Below are 17,095 nucleotides of genomic sequence, written 5' to 3'. Positions count from 1 at the left end.
CAATTAAAACTAACGCAGGGCTACTTAAAAAATTAAATAAAATAGTTTTAGTTAAAATGCTTCCGTTCAAGAGAACTTTTGAGAGCGAAAAGCAGCAGCTGCACGAGCTCAACAGCAGACTCGCCCGCTATCTGTCCAGGACGAAGCAGCTGGAGCAGGAAAATGCGCATCTTCTGGCCGAGGTCAACAAGCTGAGGGGGGTGGGCAGGACGCCGGAGTGGGAGCAGAAGTGCAAGGCGGAGATGCGGGACCTGCGGAGGATGGTGGGACAGCTGTCCCAGGAGAAGTCCCAGGCCGAGGTGGAGCGGGAGAAGCTGTGGCGGCAGCTGCAGACGGTCCAGTGCGCGTGCAGCGAGCAGACCGAGGTGTGCAGGGACATCGACGGCGAGCTGCAGGGCTGCGAGAGGGAGCTGCAGCAGGCGCGCAGGGTCAACGGCGAGCTCCAGCAGCGGCTCCTGCGGCTCCAGGACGAGTACGAATGCCTGGAGGGCGCGCACAGGCAGGAGGTGGCGCGCCTCCGGCAGCAGGTGGAGTCCCGGGCGGCGCCCGTGCTGACGCAGACGCACCGCGGGCCCGCCGTGGTGGTCTCCGCGGAGGACGTGCAGGAGTACGCCCGCGGACTCTCCGACGGCTGGATCGAGACGTTCGAGGCGTACCAGCAGAAGGTGGAGGGCATGGAGCGCGCCATCAGGGCGGACCAGGCGAGGCTGGGCGACCTGCAGAGGGAGAAGATGCTGTACGCCACCCAGCTGGACAAGCTGCGCGCGGAGGCGGAGAAACAGGGCCAGGTTCAAATGTGCCTGGAGGAGCAGCTGATGACCATGCAGGAGCAGTTCCGCGTGGACCTGGGTGAACATCAGGTGAGGAAGAGACTGCAGCCTGTCCAAACGAGCCACACCCACTGACTGCCCAGAGCTGCAACGAATAAATTATTAATCGTCTGATTCTTCATCTAAATATTGTTGTCTGCCCCACAGTGTAGGCCCAAATGAGTGCTGAACCTACAAGGCATCCTTTATCTCTGAGTTTTCAGTGCAACCTGTGAAAAGGAGTCTCCCTCTCACAGATTTATTCTGTTTTTCCTTGTTTTGGTCACACTTGCATGTTTCAAATTATTGTTAATGTCAAAGGTAACCAGAAAAAACACAAAATGCATTTTTTTTTTTTAAATTATGGTTTCTTTTACTAAAAGCCAAACCAACCAGTCCCTATGTGAAAAGATAAATGCCCCTAAACCTAATTCTGCCCCCTTTGGTGTCAACAACTGCAGTCAAACGTTTGCAATTACTGGTGGAGCTTGAGCTTAAGGTCATAAACTGGCGGTGGAACCATCTCCCTCAGCATTTTCTGGTAGAGCGCATCAATTACGGCAAGTCTTCCAGGCCCTGAAGCAGCGAACCAGCCCCAGACCATTACACTGCCGCCGCCATGTTTGACTGTTTGTATGATCTTTTGACCCCAGATGTAACACCATCCAAAAAACAGAGTTCCACTTTTGTCTCCTCAGTCCATTTTCCTAGAAGTCTAGCGGCTCATTAAAATGTTTTTTTTTTTTTGGTAAATGTATGATGGGCCTCTGTGTTCTTTTGTGCTCAGCAGTGGTTTCCTCTGTAGAACTCTGCCATGGAGGCCATCTTTGCCCTTTGTCCCTTATTGTTGAATCGTGACCTCTGACCTTAACTGATGTAAGCGAGGCCTGCAGGGCTTTACTTGTTCTGGGTTCTTCTGGGAACCTCCTGGATGAGTTGTAGATGCACTCTTGGAGTGATTTTGGTTGGCCGGCCTCTCCTGATACGGTTCACCACTGTTCCATGTCTCCTCCATTTATGGATCATGTCTCTATTTAAGCGAGTCTACAGATCTGGCAGTAATCAGGACAGGGTGTAGCTATAGTGAAACTGAGCTCAGCTTTCCATAAAAAACATGGTTAATCACAGTTAAATTGGTTTTCCCTTAATAAATGAAGTCATCATTTAAAAACTGCATTTTGTGTTTACTCAACTTGTCTTATATATTAAATAAAACAGTTTGAGTTCCCATAAGCTGCCAAATATACCTTAAAGGCATTACTTGACCTCTGCATGAAAAGACTGAATTGCCGGCCGGCCGTCAGTAGATTTACAGTCACTGGATTACTGCAGCCACTTAAACCGATTAGCTGTCAGCCTGACAAATCCTTATTAGTCTCCTAAAAGTGGTGGAGGCTCCAACCAGGAGGGCCTGTTAGAAAACACTGTGAGGACTTCCTTTACCACAAAATAGCCTCCAGTAAAATTAAAAAAAGGATAAAAATGTGACAAATAAACATAACTGGAACACGTTCTCTGTGTCTAGATGGTGATCGAGCAGCTCGAGTACGAGAGGAACGTGCTGGTTGGCGCCATGGAAGAAAAGATGAGAGAACATCAGAACCTCCTGCAGGTGAAGATGGATCTGGGCATGGAGGTGGCTGCTTACAGGTGATCCGTCTTTCTGTTTTCTGCTTTGTCTTTCTGAGACAGGTGTCTGTTCTCTGTTCAGATGTGACAGCAGGCCGACAAGTGGATGCTTTTGAGGGTAACTACTCAGAGACGCAGCAGTTTGTGTGCGTTTTTGTGAGTGTTACGAGTTTGCTTTTTGCTGTGAGATTTATTATGGAGAAGAGTGTGGACAGCCCCCCGCATTGTCGTTGTTATTTTTAGTTCAGTCTTTGGAAAGGCACTCTCCGGAGAGGTTGTTCTTTTTAGAGGGACCTTTGGTGTGTCTGTCAAGGGAAGGTGAGCCGTTTAAACTAATTACAACAAAGTTTCGACAACTGTAAAAAAAAAAAAAAAAGAACAACAACAACTCGATCTGGTTTTCATGTTTGCTACCTTATATGGGCAGGTTCAGGACTCACACAGTCTTGTAAGCCAGTTGTGTTTAGTTTGAGGGGCTTGAAATGGCAGAGGTGAATGACGTGCTTCATTTTGTGAGGTAAATGTCTTTGACTTTATTTCATATCTACCACGACGGATGCCCTGGTTCCTTTGTCAGCATTCTTAGAAGTATTTTCTCCTGTCTCTGATTAGGGCTCTCCTGGAAAGTGAAAGAGCTGATCTGCAGGACGCTCACAGGAGGGTGAATCAACATCAGAGAGAAAGAATAACAGGTACTGTACTGAACTTATGTAATCACAAAAAGGCCTGTCTAAGATAAGCTTCTACTAAGATAATGGAGACTAAATACTAAACAATATTCAGTAGTTTAATAAGCATTTATGCTACTTTTAAACTACAGATGTCAAGATGCCTGCCCAAACCTACACTCCAAGAACTTCTACCTTGACCACCAGACGACATACGGATATCCGTTACACAACACCAGCAAACCTAAAAAGATCCCCCGTGCCTACTTCTGGCTTCGTAAGTCCCCCCAGGGTTATTCCTATTTCAGCCGCAGAGAGGGCTCGCCATCAGAGTCCGGCGTCCAGAAGGGACATGATCTCATTCAACAAGGCTCGGGGTGCCGCTCCAGCCCCTGCTACCACCGCCACCAAAGATAAACAACTCGGTCCGAGTCACGATCAAATGAGTCAAGAAGTGCAGAAAACTGTGGCAGAGGAGCACGTTTTGAAACTCAAGCAGGTACCTCCAGAAAGCAAGATCGGCACTACCGCCGAGAGCAAGTCCGCAAGAGTAGTGCTGCCCCCGAAGCTGAGCCTCAGCACAAAAACTGAGACAGAAAGCAAAAAGCACGTGTCAGGTGAGGAAGAGAGAGGCAGTGATCGCGATGAGTCCAAAGACAAAGAGAGAGCAGAGTCTTCCATAGGCTCAACTGAGAAAAAAATACTAGACTCTGTTTCAGTGGAGGAGATAATTGAGAAAGTGATCAAACCAGCAGGTTTAGAGGCTAAGGTCTGTTCATCGGGAGACTCAAAGATCAGTTACCATGTGGAGAAAATGGAGCAGAGCGATGGCACCACCAAGACGCAGATCGTCCTGGAGTCTAAGGTGGAGGAAGAGCTGGATGTTTCTGAGGACTCCGCCCTGGAAGAACTCCTGAACCAAGGTGTGAAGAAAGTGTCACTAGAGGACATAGAGGATACAGCAACAGGAAGCATGATTAAGAATCTGCTAAGCAGCCTTCAAGGAGCAGAAAACTTGGAGAATAAGTCTGTCAATGTGGAAATCATTGAGGAACCTATTGAGTCTCACAGTGATGAGGAGATGGTGACTGATGGGAAGAAGGGATACACTTTAAACGAGCCCTCAACATACTTCCAAATTGAGGAGATAGAAAATGTCTATCATGTTCCTCAAGAAGAAAAAAGTAAGACTGACGAGATGAAATCCTCCCAAGGAGCCACAAACCAGTTCAGTGGTGGATCTGTGCAAGTTCAGGAGGTCTTTAGAGAAAGCGAATCTCCACAGTTCTCCCAGGACCAAGAGTTTCGTGAATATTTTGTGTCCACGCCAGATGAAAACCTATCTGAATCTGAGGACGGTGGAGGGATAATGTCATACGGTCATTATGGCATTGTAGACGACCTGTCAGATGAAAGGTATTATCAAGACGAGAGCCTTCCCCAGAGAAGAGTGATTGTCGAGGAAAGTGATGAATACAAGTCAGGGAAACACTCGTTCGCCAAAGAGAGTTTTCCGGAGTGCATCATCGAAGAAGAGGTCCGTGTCTCACCCCTTGTGCAAGAGTCGGTGCTTGAGTTCCTGAGGGAGGACTCCTTGGAGCCCAAAGAGCAGCTGAAGGGAGCTCTGGAGACACTACAAAGTTCAGTGTCGGGTCCTCTGAAGGACGAACTGGCTTTCCTCACACAACTGAGCAGTGAAAGTGCACAGAACGTGGAGGTCAGAAAAGTTGAACAGTCCAGCAATAATGGAACCATGACGATAGTTGCAGAGGTAAATGTCTCTCAATCCCTAGAAGACTCTGGACTGCTGGAGGAAGGAGATAGTTTTTCTGAAGAGCAGATCATGAAAGCTCTCAGAGCGTCTAACCTGGATTTTGAGAAGGCCTTCCAGGGAGGGGCAGGAGCTGGGTACAGCGTCAGGGTTTCCGAAGAAGAGGAGGTCGCTCATGTTGAGAGTTTTGAAGGCTTCGGTAGCACAGATGATTCTACATCTCAGACCACCGAAAAACACATCAAACTGGAGCCGTCAGAGAAGTCGTTTACCTTTCAAACGGAAGGTCAGGGCAGTCGCACTGAGGCGAGCTCAGAGCCAGAGCTGCAGCCGCACGTTTTGGGATCCCCAGTGAAGATTTCCAGTGAAAAACGAGTGGCAACCGTTTACCTTGAAGGCCCTTTAGACTAGAGGGGAAAAAAATATTCAGAAACATTTTCAAATTGATAAACAGAAGCTACTCTAATGCAGCAGTCCACATGTGAGGCAGTAATACCAATTATACACAAGTTAGAGCTGTTTATGTCTAAAAACAAAGATACCAAAATGAGTTTGTTGTGAACTTTTACGATACTTAGTCAGTTAGCTGTCACCAAAACACAGAATACTAACAAACATTAACCAGATGAAGCTCGAACTGAAATATCTACATGCTGCAGCAATGTTTTACAGTAGGAAACGCTGATGCATGTTACTTCATTTAACCTTTACATAACTTCCATGTTATCTCTAAATTGATTTGTTTATTCTCTTGTAATTTCTTCATTAGTTTCAAACTGTTCTGTCGAGCTCGAGCAGCTTACGTTTCAGGTAACACCACCATGAACGCAGCCATTTGCCATAGTGTTGAGTCCTCTGGATCGACATTGAATGCAGACCAACACAGGTCACTTGGAGTCATGAGGTGCTTCTGCTCCATTTGCAGATTGGAGTTTTAACCGTTTTTGTGCCTTGGGCTCCTCTACAAATTAGGAAGATGTCTGTACATGCTACAACCTGAGAAATGTGGGTTAATTAAAGAAGAAATCACAAACATACGCAAAATGTAGCTAAGCTTGTAGCGAAAGACTTTATTGTGGGATTGAGGAAAAACTATGTCTTTAGTAAATATGGCAGAAACATGCGCATTCAATAACTTTGCTTGATATTCTAGATTATTTAGCTCTATTAACAAGCAAAAGAAAATGTATATTTTTCAATTCTTGTGGAACAAAGACATTTAATCAACATGATCAGTCCAAACATGTTTGGTAAAGTATATTTTTACAAGGTGCAGTACCACGTTACTGTACAGTTTTGCAGAACCAGTTAACATTCAGGCTGGAATAGGTGATGGGGAATTTTGAAATCAATATTTTATAGGACACTATAGAAATCCAAAAGTAATAGTAAAATTGAGAGCAATAATGAAAAAAGTTGGATAATTACGTTGAGTGAAAATGGTAAAAAAAAATGTCATCTAACTGCTTTTTGATGCATGTTGTTTGTGGCACCGTTCTGGTTGTTCACATTTGTTCGGTATCACAGTGTTGGCACACAGGGTTCAACTTTGCTCTGACCTAAGAGTGTATTTACGACCGAGACTATTTTCGGATCATCAGCTTAGTGGCGCCGAGTCTTCACTAAGGTTTGTTGTGTCGTGTGCTGTTTGCAAAGTCGGACGTGAAACACTACGAGTTTACACTTTTCCAAGCAGTGTTTGTGCAAATCACTAAAAATGCAATATTTAACACAAACACCAGTTGTGTTTTAGAGACACGTAAAGCAACGTTTTTAAGAGGATTGATTGTGTTTAGGTGCCCAGATACCCCAGGTTTCCACGTCACTTCAGTATTATCCTAATATCAGGTGCCATTTTGAAACAACCAAGATGAGAAAGCTATTGATGTCTAAAAAAAAACTTGTGGAATGGACAAAACATCTCTTTTGTTTTTAATGATTTCTGTAAACAAATGGCAAACAATTTGGCTGAAATGGATGACTATCTTAGCATCAATAAAATATATTGTGGGAAGGTTTTGTTTGAGTATTTCTTTTACATTACATAACAGGAAATACAAACAAATTTTGAAAAGTGTCATTTATAAATGTTGTATTTCATGACTCAAACTTTTAACAACTTTGTAGTTACAGGATAAGAAAAAAAGACAGAAAAGTGACTTTAGGAGTCAGACATGGATTTTTCATCGTTACCGCTGGATGGTACAGTTGTAAATGTGTCAGACTTTGTTTTCCTCCTGGCTGGTCTCTGCTGTCTCTCGACCACCTCTGATGTCCTGAAAACCACACCACAAATGGCTGCATCACTAAAACATAAAATTCTTCCTTAAAAGTCTTTCTTGAACTTGAACTTTATAATATAATGTTACTGATTGGCTGTGTTAAATGCGTTGAACTCAATTTAGACCTCTCCTGATTACCTCGCCAGCATGTCCACAGCTTTCTGCACCACTTTTGTTTTCTTGTGTTGAGGACCATATAACGAGCTCTGAATCTTCAGGCACTAAAACGAAACACACACACACAAACGTAACAGTGAGAGGGGTAAAATCAGGACGAGAAGGGCAACTCATACCCACAGAGGAAGAAACACATCCTAGCAACATGTGAATGCACTAAACATACCAAAATAACCACCGCAGCAGTTTAGATAACACCTGTGCCGACCACTCTGGAGTGTCGAGTAAAACCAAACGGATCTGACAGAAATTTTATGAGTGCCCTCAAAGATGACCTCAGGAATATAAAATAGTACACAGAGTAAAGTCTGTGATTGCAACATTTTCTTATTTGGACGTAATTTGGCCAACCACGTTTGAAAAACGAGCTACAACTGCTTAGGTCTATGATGTAATAAACTATTCTCAAATTCCAAGTACAGAAAACTTAAAACATATGAGCACGATTGCACATTTTGACACAACACACAACCCCCAAAAAACTGCCTCCCTTTTCTGAAATCCTCACCAACAACAGAAAGCAAATGTTTAGAGCAGGAAAGAGGGAGGGAACAGCTTTCCTCTTCACTGAGGAAAGCAAAACAAGGCTAATCTGGAAGACATCCATCTGGCCTCTTGGATGTTTTCACTGTTGCTATGGCTGATGTAATGGAAGGCCTTTTTTTTTCAGCAGTATTTCATAGGAAGAAAGAGGGAAAAGTCACATGTGTGCCTCTGTGTTCCATTGTTCTTTGTTTTTTAGCGTTTCTCGAGTCCTGTTATCCACTGTATAAGCAAGTTGTTTTCCTTTTGGTAAAGCAAAGGTTACTCAGAGTATAGGTGGTGTCATGATGACAGGAATACCAACCACCCCCGCCCACCCCCCCGCCCGACATATCCGCTTTGGTAAAGGCACTTCAGAAAGGTTACGAGTTGGACGTGGTGCAGATAGAGTGAGTCCTGTCGTACTTGGACCCCCTCTGAGCTCAGACAGCATCAACAAAGCAACATAGCAACTCGACTTAGAGACGTGTCTTTACTTGAATGAAGTTATGCCCCTCTCCTTGTGCGTATTACTGTGGTGGGAAAACTGAGCTCATGTGCCAAATCTGCAGTCACAGAGCATGTACGAAACCCCACCACTCATTATGTAAGATGCAATCAACGTAAATTACAGTATGGGTAGTAAAAAGTTGATTTAATTACCAAAACAAAGACTGACATTTGTTTAATGCTTATATGATGAAAGATACTTGAATGTCACTTTTGCTTCAGGGGACATAATGGCATACCGCTCTAATTGGGGTCAGTGGCCCTATAATTTACTGCGTTTAGCAAACCGCCTTCCTCTCTCCAAAGGTACACTGCCCATCTGGCAGGTTCAATCTGGGCTGAAGAAACACAAAGTCACTTTGTGTGATATTTTACACCAGGGGAGGGCAGCTCTGCGAACTGCCGCCCTTCCAAGATTAGCATGTAACTCTGATAACATCGAGCTCTATAGAGACGATGGAAATAGCTCATCTCGAAATGACAGGGACTCTTTTGTGTGCCTTCTGGACAGGCCTGTCACCGTATCACTGCTGTGGGAGGGCCAAACCTGCCCGACTCCTGGCCTTTTAATAAAACCTTCAACAGCTTGGCTGGGACAATATCCTGTCTGATGACAGTAACTATTTTTTTTTAAAGACTCCTAATCCCAGCCTGCTTGTTCTGTAACATGTGATTACCTTTGTCATGGTCCTATGGGCCTGGTTCATCTTGCCCTCTGTCATCTCCACACTTCCAATCAGCTGGAGACTGTCTGCTACCTCAGCACTCAGGTCGCCAAATGCAGATCTTTTAGAGTCAAGCGAGGCTCTCTGGATCGCCACACATTTCTGTTAGGATATAGTCAGGGTTCGTAAATCAAATCTTAACGCTTGTACAAAAACAAGTGATTTCAACTGCTTGACCTGAAGGTTTGCTATGAGGTTAGTTTCCATGTTTTCTTTAAACAAAACTATTAAATCTTAAAAATCAAAAGGTGTATGTTGAAGAAATATGTTTATGATTATTCTCCATTTTAGGAAACCCAGGTCTTGGGACTGTCTTTTTCTTATTTTTAATTGATGTTGGTACGTGATCGGGTTTTACCTCCTGCTGTCCATTAATAAGAAGAAAGCGACAGAAGTCATCCTGGGCAGTAAGGAAGGCTGGATCCTGCAGGCCTACAGAGTTCCTGTAAGCACTTAGGCTCTGCTCAAAGTACTGACCCGCAGCATCTACAACAGCAAAAACAAAGTACATCAGAACAGTTGAACATAAACCGTAGCACCAATTTGACAGAATCCCTGATTTTCACAACTTTCATTGTCACCTAAAGCACCCAAAGCTATTTTTAGACACAGAAAGTTTTCTCATTTCCAGATGTTATGCGCCATTTAGCTCGCACTTGCCTTGAAATTGGGAACGGCCCTGAACTTGGAAAACAAAGAGGCTTTTCCATGGCTGCTTTCTATAATGTCGTCTTAAAGAACTTGTCATGCAGAAAGACAACGAGATATTCAAATCCTATAATTAGCCCCTTGTGTGTGTCACTCAGGCCTTGCCTCTGTTTGTGCATAAACTCACCATTGTGACGGGGCTCTGCTGCAGCAGAAAGGATCATGGCCAGACTGTGGGAGATCCGAGCCCCCTCTAGCCCCTCTGGGTTGTGACTCATAGCTATGGCATGAGCCTAACAGAAACACCCAAGTGAAATAAGACAGATCACATACCACCAAAGGAGAGGCGAAATTACCTGCCACATCTTGGAAGGGTTTAGAATTAGAAAAAAAAAAGGTTTTATGTGTTTGTGTATTGTTTCTTGCCTTGGAGAGATGCTCTATAGCTCTGTCCAAATGACCTCTGTCTTGTTCAATGGCGGCCATGTCTTTATAGACAACACAAGTCTTCCCTGGCTTATTGGAGTCCTTCAGCAGCTGCAAAGACTTTTCACACTGGTTTAATGCCTCCTCTGGTCGGTTCTGCCTCCTATAGACCCTAAAAAACAAAAGGAACTTTAAAACTGAGAGACTTGATAAAAGAAGTTTAAAGTTCTTTCTTAGGCCATTATTTATTGTTGACAATATTGCTGTAATTCTATCGACATCTATGCAGTAAATTGAAAAAGTTGATTTATTCAGTTAACAAAAATATTTAATGGATAAAGATCATTTTTTGAGGTTTCTTCCATCCTTTATTTTTTAAAGTGAATGTGCTTTAGAAAAATACACTTTAGTCTGTGGTGTGTCTGTCCTGATTTTCCTCCTAGAGATAAACTAAGCCTTATGTTAATTAAAAACAGCACAGTTGCAGAATCGGTTTTGGATTTTGTCATAACTTTTGTTTATAGTATACAAACAGATGCCAGTTATTTCATCATAATGAATCTGTTTCATAATACTGCAGTAAAAATGACACTCAAACTGAAGCCTAACAGAGGAGACAGCTTTAGCTGAACTCCGATCCAATGAAGGCTTCAACAGGAAATGAAGCTTTTTACCCACTTTTGACTGCATCTACTCACACATCTTCAACAATTTCCCCCTAGACTAAAAAAATAACCATTTTTTAACATTTACGTGGCTTTAAAATATTATTCCACAATGTTTAATTGACACTGTGCATTGCATCAATAATAATGTTGCTTCATCCTTCTACATAAAAAGGGTGTGACGGTAATTAAGAAGGATAAGATGGCTGCATCATCCAACAGAAGGAGTCCGGATCCATGAGGCTGCTGTGGTAACAACTACAAACCAGCTAATGGACTCTAAATTTAATTCAGCTCTCCAGTAAAGAGGCTGATTGTCCTTAGAGGGCAAAAGGCTCACTACTAAACAATCTCCACCCAGAAAGCACGATAAGAACTCACTCTGCACTCCAGTATTTTTAAGTCATCTGACTGACAATTCAAATTTTAGCCTGAAAGCGACCTGTAATGCAGTTTATCAAGTTTATTTTGTGAGTGTGTGGGAACCAACAGTCTAAACTTGACAGTTTAACATCTTTGCAGCACATGGATTTAGGCATTTGCCGCTCAGTCGCTTTAAAGCAGCAGCAAAGGTTATGGAAACATTACGAAAGCTCATTTCTCAAAATTTTCCCATGAATCTAAGTTTATACTAAAGTGCTTTGATGGGCATTCAAGGTTCCCCAGCTAGAAATGTTCACTGGGCAGACATTTCAGATCCTTTTGGGGCTGGAACAACTTTTGTGTGTTGGAGCACACCTACATTTCTACAGTGATGAGTCCTCACGGGCAGGAACAAGACGGCTTTATTTTCTCATTAACTCTGCATCCTTGTTCGCTTCCAGAAAGGCAACACGCCACATTCTACTGAAATGTACAGTCCACAAGGCAGGAATATAATATAATTAAGGATTTGAAGATGTGTTGCCAAGCAAGTCACACAGTGTTCTTTTGTAAATGTTTCCAGAAGATGGCTGACGTACGTTTGCTGAGTTTTCTTTCAGGAAAATGAAACAGATCTGTCTGAAAAGATTTTTTCAGGTGAAAAACTGTAACGAGGAATACTTTACAATCTATTCAATTCTGAAAAGCAACACTCAAGTATGGACTAGTATAAAAATGCCACTGGATTCATTTTAGCCAGCTAACCAGAGAATTAGATACCTGTTTTAAAAGCAGCAGGTAGACTTTGTATTTAAAAAAAAGCTAAATTAAACCCCCTATTATTGAGGAGTGATTGTATGCAATAATGACATTAAAGGTAACGATATTAAAGGATTTGAGTATAACTTAACATATACAGTATTTTTACTTTTTGTTATTGTGAACAGCTCCAAAGAGGCAAAGTGACACCCAGGTTTTTGCCTGATGAAGTTCTAGTCACCAAATTTTAAATTAAATTTCTACAGCAAGTGTACAGGAGTGTCGCTTTGGTTCCTTGTGTTTATTTGTTTGTCGTGTGATGTATGTATCCATTTCAGAAAAACATGTGCAAAGGTTTGGACATTTTTTACTGTAAGTCCTAAAAAGATTTTGAATTTGTAATCTTTCTAGAATAAGTTTTCCATTTGCAACTATTTTAAAATAATTAAACAGAAAGAGCACCCAAAGCAAATGAAATCAGGCACCCTGCTTGATTAGATTTTGGTAAAATACTGTTGTAAAATATACTTGTAAACGTTTCTTTTAACCAAACACGAGTCTTTAGCTGTTCTCAAGTGATTTCTATTGTTAATTTCTATTGTTTCATTGTTCTTCCAAAAGGATTCAAGTTCAGCATGATTCCAGATTAATTTTAATGAAAATGTTATTTTTGGTCTATCCATAACTTCACAACAATGTGAAGCTCACAGAACTGTGAGGACCAGAGACAAACTTTCAGCTTTTCCAAAGTGGACTTTTAAGATTTTTATGTGTTTTTTTTCTTATACGTATTGTGAGCTTTTCTGCAACAATCCTATCTGAAAATTTTCTAGTGCATCCAGATAATCCCTTTATCAATTTCTGATGATGGTCATTTCCTAATGAAATTACAAAACCGAGGAAACAGCTGTCTGAAAATGCTTCACCATCTTCTAATAGCTTTCGATTTGACTGTGCACATTAATTATTTAATGTTTCAGAGTGACAGGCAGTTGCTTTAAGGGACTAATAGTTGCTGATTAATGGAACAAAATTGAATGAGTCTTTAAAGAGTAGGGCTCCAAATTAGACTAAATATGTGCTAACACTCAGGTGTATTGTGTATACTCAGGTATACACAATATGATACACAAATAACTAATGTAGGTGTTTGTAGCCGCACAGTCTTTCTTCTTTTATTTACAAGCTGTGGACTTTGTAGGCATGTGACTCAGAATCTGCAAAGCAAAATGAGAGAAGGAGCCAGTTGTTAGGATGTTTTTAGCAATAAAAAAAGTTAATCCAAAGCAAAAAGGATGCCCTTGGTTTAATCCAAGGCAGCAAAAATAACCTTTTACACACAGAATATTTATTTTGAAAGTATAACTCTCCAAATGATGTATTCAGATCTACATCTGAAAGCTGTCCAGCGTCATAAGATATGAATCACAACAATAATCTAACAACATATTTATTTTTGTTTTGAAAATTCACGTCCCACTTTTGTGTTTAAGATGTTAGAAAAAAAACCTTACCTATGTGATTATAAAAAAAGATGTGATTTTAGGTTCTTATTGCAAAAAATTTGACAAAATTTATACACAAACATCGATGTTCTACTCTGGAGCATGACACCGAAATGTGTGCTTTAAAACAAAAAATACTGATAAATATGAGATCAAAGTCAGTTATTTATAATAAAAGTTCAGGTTTTCCCTCTTTAAATTAGTTTTTTCAAGGGCTGATAAATACCACTTTAAAGACATTTTGTTCATTTTGGATTTACGTGGAGTTTTCAGAATGCTCTCTTAGAGCTCAAACGTGTGTAGTGCTGCTTTTGCTCAAAATGTTTCACTTTTAACTTGAAGTCCTTTGTACACAAGTTGTGATTAAAGGTACTCACACTGTCAAAAGCCACGTTAAAGAAAGTCACAACTGCTCAACCTGTCACAGTCAGCACTTTTGGGGTCTGTTTCGGGGTTTCTGTTTCTGCTGCCTTGCTCCTTTTCCGCACCTGTGTTCAATCTAACCAATCACTCCTAGATTATTTAGTCACCCCTCCCTCAGTCACTGGCATCAGGTCCTTATGTTGTTACGTGGTTCTGTAGCTGTCGTTCCGTCCATGCTGTGCACTTACCTCTCCACAATCATGATAAAACCTATAAACCCCGAAACTTTGGAGGACTTTTGCCAAAATCTGGTAAGAAGAGTGCAGAGATGGAAAACCATGTCTTTGAATCTATTTGTCACTTAGTAATAATTTATGACATACAGAACCTTTTCACAAATAAAGAAAACCTGTCAACTAAATCTGTCATAAAGAGCTGAGGGGGAAAAAAATCTTTCTGCACAAGGAAGAATGCAAAAAAAAAAGAGTAGATTTCAAGATAAAGCCACAGCCGGCCTGAAAGACATACCACATCTTAGTGATGAAAAGAGCCCACCTTGATAGCGAACCTAAAACTCTGCACATTGTTTGAACCTACAGCTTACATCATTATTCCAGGCTTTGGAGGGAATGTTCCCCTCAAACACAACAGTGCTGACTGACAGAGCTTTAGAAGCGTGCCAAATTCTTACTCACCACCAACAAAAGAGATTCAGCAAGCTTATAATCACCAGCCAGAGTCTGCACATTTTTTAAACTACTCACAGCATGTCAACAAACACTGACTCCCTGAAACAGATAAAGATGGCAACATTTACAAATTCCACTGAGTACAGCTCAAGAAAATGTACCATTTATAAAGCAAACAGATCGTTCGACATGTAAAAAGAGGTTAACCGGGTCTAAATAAACATTATTGCGTTATATTCTTTCCCAGTTGTGCTTCTAATTTCATCCCAAGTGACCTGAACTATGACAAGCGGATGCTATTTCCTATGTTGCCATGCCACAGAGCTCCCAAAACAGACCATCAGTCTGTGTCGCACATGAAGTGTGCGCTGGCTGTTTCCACCGTGATCCTTTAATTCTTTAATCTTTTCCTGAGCATGCAGTACTAACCTTGATACCAACACAGACAACTCCTGAGATCGAAAATAAAACAGGAAAAAATCAGTAACATATTATGGTCCTCGGCTTGTAGTAAATAAATCAACATTTAAAATACAAAAAAAAGGTTTGCAAAATCCCTCAAAGTCCCAAAGTTTATAGAGGCCAAAGCAAAACAAATTTTTAAAAAAATATGAAGACCTAAAGGGAAAAGAAAGGCAAGCTTTGAAAGAAATCCCCCCCTTCTTTTCTTCAGCGTCACTGAAAAAAAACACAGCAACCTGACCAAAAACATCTGTCAGAATAAAACACCTTAGCTTCCTGCTGAGGAACTCAGATTAAGTTTTTCTGCAGCAAAATCCCCCCTAAATAATGATGTTTATAGTGAATAAACAAGTTGTAAAATACAAAACAAATCTTGCAGAGACAGATTTTGTGCGATTTTGCAAGAGTCTGTCGCCATCTTGTGGTCAAACTAACAATTCAAGAAAAAAATACATTTTATGAAGAAATAAACAAAAACAAACTGTATTTTTAATGTGGGGCAGCTGAATATTAGATTCTCAATGCACGAAGTTGTTATTTTTCTATTTGATTAGGAACAAAGCAAAATTAGGCTCAACCTGCAGGTTATTAGGACATGAAGCACATGAATTTATCTGACAAAATGCATGAAAAACAGAAAGTAGCTCATAATTTACACTATTAGCTCCTAAACTGAAACAGATCTGATTAAATGTGTACATTTAAAATTCTAACAAAACAAACTTTTGTGCTCAGCTGGTAAATAAACAAATGCAATCATTTTCCCTCCACTACAGTACCTGTATAAACCACTGGTGATTTCCAGGTGAGTCTTTGTCTTCTCTTCTTGGTTAATAACACCGTGTTGATGAAGTTCCTCCATGATTTGCTCTGCCTTCAGTAAAGACGAGTCCGCTTCCTCCAGAGTTAAAAAGTCAAGGAGTTTTTTTAGCATTTTTTTTTTAATTTAAATTTTCTGTACACTCATTCCTTCGTGATACAGAAAACCCAACATGCCAAGGATATTTGTCTGCGAGAAGTGAAGCAGCACCCTGTGTGAGGTTCACACTCAGGAGACACGAGAGAACAACAAGCTTTTCATCTCTATTGGATGAGCAGAACGGGAGGAAGTCTCTGGCTTTGGCCAAGTGTTCCTGGGCCTGCAGCCCCCAACCTGGGAAACACAACAGAAAACAATTATGAGTAAAAAAATAAATATTACTAATATGAAAAAGTGAACTGATTTGGGGCTTTTACACAGAAGAAAAAAGCACTGACTGAGAGAAAAGCATTTCTTTGAATTTACCTTTGAACTGTAAATACGCTTTAGCTAGTCTGGCATGGACGTGGGCGAGTTTTAGATGTCTCTCTCCATAAACAAGCCTTGTCAGAGAAACGCATCGCACCAAATCCTGAATGCAAGCATCAAACTGAACACACACAGCAGAAGTTTGTCAGTGATCGCTCGTGTTTGAGAGGCACTGCCGCCTGCAGCAGAAGGTTATATCAACAAGACAACAAAAATCTTTTCTTAATATTAGACAGTTTGTCCAGCTTCAATTTAGTTTTTTTTTAGAGTTGAAAATCTCTATTATAATTCAGAACTGTACATGAATAACTTTGGATTTTGACGTTAGTGAGACACACATAGGATCAATTCCTGGGCATATGTTTTACTTAATAGATACAATTAATGGAGTGCATGCTTGTTACCAGGGGTGGAAATTTTTTACCAGCCACTATTTTTTATTGTGACAAAAAGTAATTTCATATGATGGCGATGATGGAGGTGGGTGGAAGCAGTTGTGGTGCCCTACAAGCTGAACAACACCTCTTTCTGGACACTGCATGGAAATAACTAGACTTTTCTTATTTTATTTTTTTATTTAAACCATTAAAAGATGCATATCTGTACATAAAAAAATTCAGACAAGTAAAATTTATTTCTGTGGAGTGTTTTTGAAGTTTTTTTTGTGCTTTTGTAAGTTTTTGTATGTAAGTTGTGATGTTTTTCAGACACTTGCAGCTTTTAATGCATAGATCTATTTGTGCTACCCGCTTATATTTAACAGGTAGGATATTCTGATGAAGGAAGTGATTTTTGTGGTTTTAGAAAGGTTCCACTTCAGTATCCGATGATATT

At 41.1% G+C, this 17,095-nt stretch overlaps 2 protein-coding genes across 3 annotated transcripts in view; one reads left to right on the top strand and one right to left on the bottom strand.

The window, feature by feature from the left end:
* Positions 1 to 20: 20 nt before the first annotated feature.
* On the top strand, positions 21 to 6,891 carry synm (synemin, intermediate filament protein). The gene is made up of 4 exons (XM_017406014.3): positions 21 to 860; positions 2,335 to 2,459; positions 3,051 to 3,130; positions 3,259 to 6,891. Exons 1-4 carry the CDS (start codon positions 57 to 59, stop codon positions 5,286 to 5,288), a joined length of 3,039 nt encoding a protein of 1,012 aa, XP_017261503.1. The 5' UTR covers positions 21 to 56; the 3' UTR covers positions 5,289 to 6,891.
* ttc23 (tetratricopeptide repeat domain 23) overlaps positions 6,154 to 17,095 on the bottom strand; it is a 12,857-nt gene continuing 1,915 nt past the window's right edge. The window contains exons 3-11 of one of the 2 annotated variants that reach the window (XM_017406015.3): positions 16,259 to 16,382; positions 15,979 to 16,126; positions 15,753 to 15,878; positions 10,168 to 10,339; positions 9,929 to 10,034; positions 9,452 to 9,579; positions 9,046 to 9,195; positions 7,298 to 7,380; positions 6,154 to 7,153 (exon numbers count right to left, since the gene is read on the bottom strand). In XM_017406015.3, coding sequence (XP_017261504.1) covers positions 7,039 to 7,153; positions 7,298 to 7,380; positions 9,046 to 9,195; positions 9,452 to 9,579; positions 9,929 to 10,034; positions 10,168 to 10,339; positions 15,753 to 15,878; positions 15,979 to 16,126; positions 16,259 to 16,382 — 1,152 coding nt within the window. In that variant the 3' untranslated portion in view covers positions 6,154 to 7,038. The remainder of the gene's footprint in view (positions 7,154 to 7,297; positions 7,381 to 9,045; positions 9,196 to 9,451; positions 9,580 to 9,928; positions 10,035 to 10,167; positions 10,340 to 15,752; positions 15,879 to 15,978; positions 16,127 to 16,258; positions 16,383 to 17,095) is intronic. The other variant, XM_017406016.3, reaches the window with a different exon arrangement.

The sequence above is a fragment of the Kryptolebias marmoratus genome, linkage group LG11, assembly GCF_001649575.2.
Source record: "Kryptolebias marmoratus isolate JLee-2015 linkage group LG11, ASM164957v2, whole genome shotgun sequence".
NCBI lineage: Eukaryota > Metazoa > Chordata > Actinopteri > Cyprinodontiformes > Rivulidae > Kryptolebias > Kryptolebias marmoratus.
Note: the sequence above shows the minus strand (reverse complement) of the source record. Positions and strands in the feature narration are given on the sequence as shown.